Genomic DNA, 7,079 nt, shown 5'->3' with positions numbered 1-7,079 from the left:
TGGGGGGTCCACGTGGTTGATAGGTAGACAGGTTGAGGGAGGCTTGGGGTCTTCAGGACAGGGCTGCAGCCCCCAGATCCTGAGACTTGGTTCCCCCTGCTGTCACTCCTGGCAGTCACGAGGGACCTGTACCACCATGGGGCTGGAGTTTGGGTTTCCTCTTAGAAGCTAAGCTGCCTTACCTGCAGCCCTGTGATGGTCCTTGCCTCCTGGGGAGATATCAGGAGTTGGGGGGAGCTGCCTCGGCCAGCTGTGTCCCAAACTGGGTGCACAGAGGGATGGGGGGCAGACACACCTGACATCCAGCTTGGGGCACAAGTGGGCACCTGTGGAGGTCCTGGAGCAGCGCCCTCTCCTGTCCCCAGTGCCCAGCAGCCCTTTCCACCGCTTTCCAGCTCAGCTGCTCCAGACAAGCGACCTGAGGAGGTGGGAGGAGGGGCGTGGAGTGGGGTGCCCTTAAGGCTCCAGGCTTCCATGGATAGAGTGGCCTGGGTAACATGGCCTACTGTGTGTGCCAGTCCTGAGGCTTGAACTCGTGCTGATCTTGAGCTCTTGTGCTCAAGGCTTGTGCTCTGATCACTTGAGCCACAGCCCCGCTTCTGGCTTTTTGGTAATCAGAGAGAAGAGTCTCGTGGATTTTCCTGTCCAGGCTAGCCTTGAACCACAATCCTCAGATCTCAGCCTCCCAAGTAACTAGGTGTGATCATCCACTGGTGCCCAGCAGCCTAGGGGACTTGTCCTTTTTTTTTTTAAAAAAAAAAAAAAAAAGGACCTGAGGCTGGGAAGTGGCTCAGTGGTAGAGTGCTTGCCTGGCATGCATGAGGCCCTGGGTTTGATACCTCAGCACCACATAAGCAGGAAAAAAAAAAAAGCCAGAAGTGGCGCTGTGGCTCAAGAGGTAGAGTGCTATCCTTGAGTTGAAGAGCTGAGGGACAGCGCCCAGGCCCAGAGTTCAGGCCCCACGACTGGCAAGGAAATAAAACAAGAGGACCTCAGACCTGGAGTGAGAGCCAGAGGCCATGAGGAAACGTCCAGGCACCTCCTGCCCCTTCTGACCTCAGTTCTGTCTGTATCTGGCTCCTAACCAGGGCTGGACCACTAGCAACAGCTAAGCAGACATGCTTGCAGATGCTTGGATGCAGCCATGAACTTCAGCTGGGCTGTGACCCTCCTGGGTCTCTTGGGGGGACTGTTTTGAGTATGCCAGATCCACCTGTGTGTATGTGTGCATATGCATGCGTGTGGGTATATGTATGTGCACATGTGTGTGTACAAGTTGGAAGAGAAATAGGATCTTGCAAGCTACTGGGACTAGCCAGCAGAGGAGAATGGATGAAGGAGATGGGGTCCAGGGCAAAGTGAGAGGGGCTGGCAGCTGTGGGCGTGGACTGCGGGAAGGCTCTGTGTCTGCTACAAGAGATCTGAGGCAAGGCTGTTAGACAGCAAAGAGATTTAAGGCTGCAGGAGTGGGGCAGAGAAGGGGGTCTCCTGAGATCCCTTGAGGTCCAGGGTCTGGGACTTCCAAGGAAGACCAGCCTGGGGGCCATAGCTGCTTTTTCCCAGTCACATGCAAAGTAAGTGGTGGGGGCCTAGCTGCAGCCTGGAAGAGTGGGGGGAGGTGGTGAGCTGAAGAGCTGAAGCTGTGGTTGAACCCTGGATGCTGGATACTCCAGTGGGGAGCCTGCAGGTGGAAGTATCTATGATCCTTTGAGCCAGGGAGGATGGAAGGCTGCAGCTGCAGTGCAGGGTGCAGGCAAGGCCTAGGCAGTGACTGTTGAGATGGGGATCAAGTGTGGGAGGGTCCTAGACATCAAAGTCTGCAAGAATGGTCACGGGAGGCAGTGGGGGAAGGAGCAGCCAGGAGTCACAGGTGTCCTGAGAGGCCCCCGCAGGAGGGAAGGATGGGGAGGAGCTGGAAGCGCTGTGAAAGTGGGTCTAGAGGTGCAGTGTGAGGACCAGGGTAGCAAATGCCTGGCAGGGGGCGCTGGATCTTCAGAGAAGAGACCTGCAGCCAACCTGACCACTAACCTGTTTTGCAAGATCCCTCCCCATGAGCCGGGCGCTGGTGGCTCACGCCTGTAATCCTAGCTACTTAGGAGGCTGAGATCTGAGGATCGCGGTTCAAAGCCAGCCCGGGCAGGAGAGACAGTGAGACTCCTATCTCCAATAAACCACCAGAAAACCGGAAGTGGCACTGTAGCTCAAGTGGTAGAGCGCTCGCCTTGAGCTGAAGAGCTGAGGGACAGCGCCCAGGCCCAGAGTTCAAGCCCCACGACCGACAAAAAAAAAGATCCCTCCCCACGTTCCCCTCCCCGCCCCCCCTCCCCAGTGACTGGAAAAGAGGGACATGGGGAGGGTCACCAGGCACCTGGCTCTTGGATCCTATGACCCAGAGCTGGGGGAGGGGACAGAAGTGGCAGGAGAAAGTCATGGGACGCCCTAAAGCTGCTGTTCAGCCTGATGTTCCATAGCACCCCGTGTTACATGAAATGGATGTTAGCATGTCCCCGGTGCTGCTGTGAAGCCTTGAGGCTCAAGCACAGTCCCCTTTCCTCCCCAGTCCTTGATCCAGAAAAGGGAGGCCCACTGGGAGCTGTCAGTTGTCACCACCAGATGGCGCCCAAGGACTTTGTTGAGTGGCATAGGAGGGGGCCTGGATAGGGATGGTAGGGGAGTTAACCCAGGGGAGCCGCACCTCCAGACCCCACGCCAACATCTGAACGATTTCGAAGGGCCAAGATGGGGATGGCCTACTGGTCATGGGGTCCTTCCAAGGAGTGCACAAGCATTATTTTTCTGTGTACCCGTCCTAGGGCTTGAACTCAGGGCCTGGGTGCTGTCCCTGAGCTTTTGTACTCAAGGCTAATGCTCTACTACTTGAGCCACAGCCCCACTTCCAGCTTTTTGGTGGCTAATTGGAGGTAAGAGTTTCACTGAGTTTCCTGCCTGGTCTGGCTTTGAACTGAGCCCCTGGCTCCCAGCTCCACAAACGCCTTTCTTGTGTGTGTGGCCCTGGACTCAGGCAACAATCAAGGCTGGGAGGACAGAAATGCTGGGGTGGGGGCCGGCAGGCCTGCCTCACTTTTTCTGTTGTTGGTGGTGGCCGTGGGGCTTGAACTCTGGACCTGGATGCTGTCCCTCAGCTCTTCAGCTCAAGGTGAGTGCTCTACCACTTGAGTCACAGTGCCACTTCCAGTTTTCCAGTTTATTGGAGATAAAGAGTCTCGTGGATTTTCCTGCCCGGGCTGGCTTTGAACCACAATCCTCAGATCTCAGCCTCCTGAGTAGCTAGGATAACACGTGTGAGCAACTGGCTCCCTTCTCCTGGCTCACCTCTTGACAGGCAAAAAGATGGGTCTGGTCATGGCTTCTGGGACCCCAGGCCTGCAGAAGAGCCTGGCCCCCAGCTAAAGCTACCCAGCGGGGCCTGGCCTGTCACGTGGGCATTCAAGAACAGCCACAGTTGCCAGCTGGGTTTGAGGAGTTATGAGGACACAGGTCACGGAGTCTCCGCGTTGTTGCCCATGCCCCTCGCCTTGGCCTGCGTGCACTGAGCTCAGCTCAACTACCCTCCTTTTCCCCTCACCCTGTTCCCGCACAGCCAAGGGAGCCTCTTCCAGGAAGTCAGCCCTGATGACCCCACAGCCCATACCCGGCAGAGAAGTTCCTTTTCACCCTCCCCCAAAACCTGCTTGCTCAGCCTGCTCTGGCGGCCAGAACCAACGAGGATGGAAGCTGGGTGTGGAGGCTGCGTTCTGTCACCTTTAGGTTGTGGTTTGACTTTTGAAAGCCCAACAGACTAAGACTGGTAGCTTGTGGGGGGGGGGGGGCAGGGGGCGCTGGCTGGAGGCGAGGGGAGGAAGGACAAGGTACCATCAGTGAATGGGGCACAGCTGCCTCCCTCCCCCAGTACCCCCCCTCACTTCCTCCCCTGGTGAAATAGAACTTCCCCCGGCCTCTTCCCGGGAAGCCCCACCCCCAGCCCTGCAGACAGCAGCGGCACTACCAGTTCCCAGTTCTCAGATGGCCCGGCTGGGGCTCCCCCAGCTCACACCAGGCCCACATCGCGTGGCCACGGGACTGACCTGGCCATGGGCCCTGCCACGACTCATCTCCGACTAGGCTAGCTCTAGGTCTAGGGAGAGGCCGATGCCAGACAGGGGGTGGGTGGGAGGCCAGGGCCAAGGGCACGAAGCCTGACTCACCCAGACAGGAAGCAGCCCACTGCTGCGCCTGCACCCCATCCCCATTCTGCCTCCCCCAATGTCAGCTTCCTCATCCACATGCTGGGGCCTGAGTCACCCCACAATGTGGCGGCCATCTCCACCAGTGCCGCACACTGGTCCTGCTGGCCCTGGGGGAAGGCGGTCAGCCCCATGGTGCTGAGGGCCCTCTCTCCGGCTCCTGCCCTGGGCACTGCCTGTACCATCCGTCCACTGAGCCCCTGACCTTTGGGCTCTCTGGACTCAGGCCCACACCAGTGCCCAGCATGGGGAGACTGAGTCATGTTGCAGGTGCTCAACAGGCTTGGAACAGCAGAGGGCACAGAAGAGGCACAAAGGGAGGCTTAGGGCCCCATGTGGGGGTAGGGAGCAGCCACAGGGCAGCAGGGGGCTGAGGGAACAGGAAGTTAGACAGCAGGAAGGGGGAGAGGGGTGGGGACTCCCCCCTCCCCCACGGAGCTGCCCTCTTTAGGAAACCAGAAGACTGAGCCTAGCCAGCTCCACCTGCTGGGTGGGGGTGGGGCAGATGTGGCTTGTCCCTCCCTGGGTCCCCAAACTCCTGGGAGGTGGGGGGGCGGTGTTTGGAGAGGAGAGAAACTAAGTAAGTCAGGGCACGCAATGTTGGCTGTGTGTGTGTGTGTGTGTGCGTGTTAAGGGACAGGAACCCACCGGGCTGTTTGCCAGCCCAGCTGCCAGGATCCCTGAACAGCACCTGCTCTGAGCCTCAGTTTCCCTGTGTGCAGAATAGAACACTACAGCCCTCCTATGCAGAAGCAGGCCTGCTGAAAGAAGGTCTGAACACCTAGTACCTGTCCCCCGGCCAGCACAGACTGCCCAGCCCGGATGCTCCCCTCTGGGAGCTCAGAGGGAGGCACCTGGCCTGGCTGAGCCCCAGCTCTCAGCCAAGAGCTACTGTGACTTATTCCAGGGAGGGTCTTCTACCCCCCTGCTCCCATCCCCCACCCCACCCCCCAGAGAGCAAACCTGCCAAACAGCCCTTCATCTGGGCACCCCCCAGCCCCCCAGCACCTGGGAGGGGGGCAGCTTCCAGCGAAGACCAGGATCCCAGGTTCTGCAAAGAACGCCTTTATTCACAGCGAAGATGTCACCATAGCAACCACGCTTCCATTCCCTGAGAGCTTTTTCCCCTTAAGTTGCTTTCTTGCTACATCTTTGCGAAGAAAACACCGAACCCAACATGCGCTCCTCCAAGGCCGGTGAGCCTAGGGGAGCTGTACTGGGCCCTGTGGGCTGTCAGGGAGGAGAGCAGGGGTGGGGTGGGGTGGGGGAGGGTTAGAGGGGGGGAGGTTCCAGATACTGGAAGGCATAAATACAGTGTCCGACATTCCTGGGTCACCTTTACAAATGAAGGCCTGCCCAAAGTGGGCTTCTGCTTTTTCTGATCCACAGAAAAAAGAGAAAATTAGACCCCCCCCCCGAAAACAAACACACACACAAACACCCCACCCCAACCCTTTTATCCTCCCCCTTGCCAAAGAAGAACAAAAACAAAAAACCCAGCACAGTAAAAAAATACTGTCACAGTATGTACAGCCACGCCCACTATGGGCAACTCTCCTCTGCTTCGGAGAGGAGACACTACGCTCGGCTCTGCCACCCCCGCCACTGTGGGGGAGACAAAGGCAGGACCTGGGGGTGGGGGGCCGGGAAGACCCTTCCCACACACACAGGGTGGCTGGGAGGGGAGCCCGGCTGGCAGGCTGGAGGGTCACCGCGAGGCTCTGGGCCTGGAAGTGGGCAGAGCTGTCACTGACAGCTCTGGGATCCAGATGGGACCAGAGTGCACCCCTGCAGAAGGGCCCCCAAGCCCCTCACTACCAAAGTCCCCACTTCACAGCTGGCCCAGCATGCACAAGCGCACAAGGGCAATCCTGCCCTCCCTCCTCACCCGGCGTGACTGCCCAGCAGTCAGCTGCGGGTGGGCACACACGGGCCCAGCCCCAGGGAGCCTTGAATGCCAAGGCCAGGGTGCATGACCTGGGTCCCCGGGCCCTTTGGATACCAGGGGTGCCCAGGGATGGGGCCTCAGCCATGGCTTCTAAAAGACAGTGTTGCGTGGACACCAGGGTGTATCCGGGTACAGGCGGCAGTGGACGGAGCGGAACCTGCGGGCACAGAGCAGAGGGCTGGTCTGTGTAGGCTGGGGTGCGGCCTTCAGGCACCCAGCTGGTCCTGCCAGGCCCTCTGCCAAGCCCACCCGGCTTGTGTGCTCACCTAGACGGGTCGGCCTCCACAGAGAAGGGTCCTTTCACATGGACAGCGTTGCGCTTGTTTTCAAACATGCCATAGCTCAGCGTCACCTGGGGAGGGGAGGGGCGGTGATGCTGGAGCCCCAGGTTCTGAATTCCACAGCCTGGCCTTGCCCTCCCTCAGACCCTGGGGACCAAGTCCAGCAGGGCAGCTGGGGGGCTTCCCAGAGTCTGATGGCAGCAAACACAGGGGCTCTCACAAATCCCTATTTAAAACACTTTAGCTGGGCATGGTAGTGCACTTCCGTAATGCCAGCTACTGGGGAGTAAAGACAGGAGGACGCAGGTCCAAGGCTAGCCATGGGAAAAAAGGCATGAAGACCTTATCTGACAAAGCAAAAAAAGAAAAAAGACTGGTGGTGTGGCTCAAGGGGAGATCAACTGCCTAGCAAGTAAGGCCTGGGGTTCAAGTGTCAATACCACAAAATTGTTTCGTAAGGCTGGGTACTGGTGGCTCTCACTGTATTTGTAGTTTCTCAGGAGGTTGAAATCTGAGGGCTGAGGTTTGAAATCAGCCCAGGTAGGAAAGGCCATGGGACTCCTATCTCTTTTTTTTGGGGGGGGTCTGGTTGTGGGGCCTGAACTC

The 7,079-nt window shown here is 58.5% G+C and overlaps 1 protein-coding gene across 1 annotated transcript in view; it reads right to left on the bottom strand.

Moving 5' to 3' along the window:
- Positions 1-5,678: 5,678 nt before the first annotated feature.
- The window catches only part of Lfng (LFNG O-fucosylpeptide 3-beta-N-acetylglucosaminyltransferase), a 9,937-nt gene continuing 8,536 nt past the window's right edge, over positions 5,679-7,079 (bottom strand). Inside the window, exons 8-9 of the mRNA XM_013023382.1 lie at positions 6,459-6,544; positions 5,679-6,349 (exon numbers count right to left, since the gene is read on the bottom strand). Of these exons, the coding sequence (XP_012878836.1) occupies positions 6,283-6,349; positions 6,459-6,544 (153 nt within the window). The 3' untranslated portion in view covers positions 5,679-6,282. The remainder of the gene's footprint in view (positions 6,350-6,458; positions 6,545-7,079) is intronic.

This window comes from Dipodomys ordii, unplaced genomic scaffold, assembly GCF_000151885.1.
Source record: "Dipodomys ordii isolate 6190 unplaced genomic scaffold, Dord_2.0 Scaffold68, whole genome shotgun sequence".
NCBI classification, from domain to species: Eukaryota; Metazoa; Chordata; class Mammalia; order Rodentia; family Heteromyidae; genus Dipodomys; species Dipodomys ordii.
The sequence above is the reverse complement of the archived record's forward strand: the minus strand, read 5'-3'. Positions and strand labels throughout refer to the sequence as shown.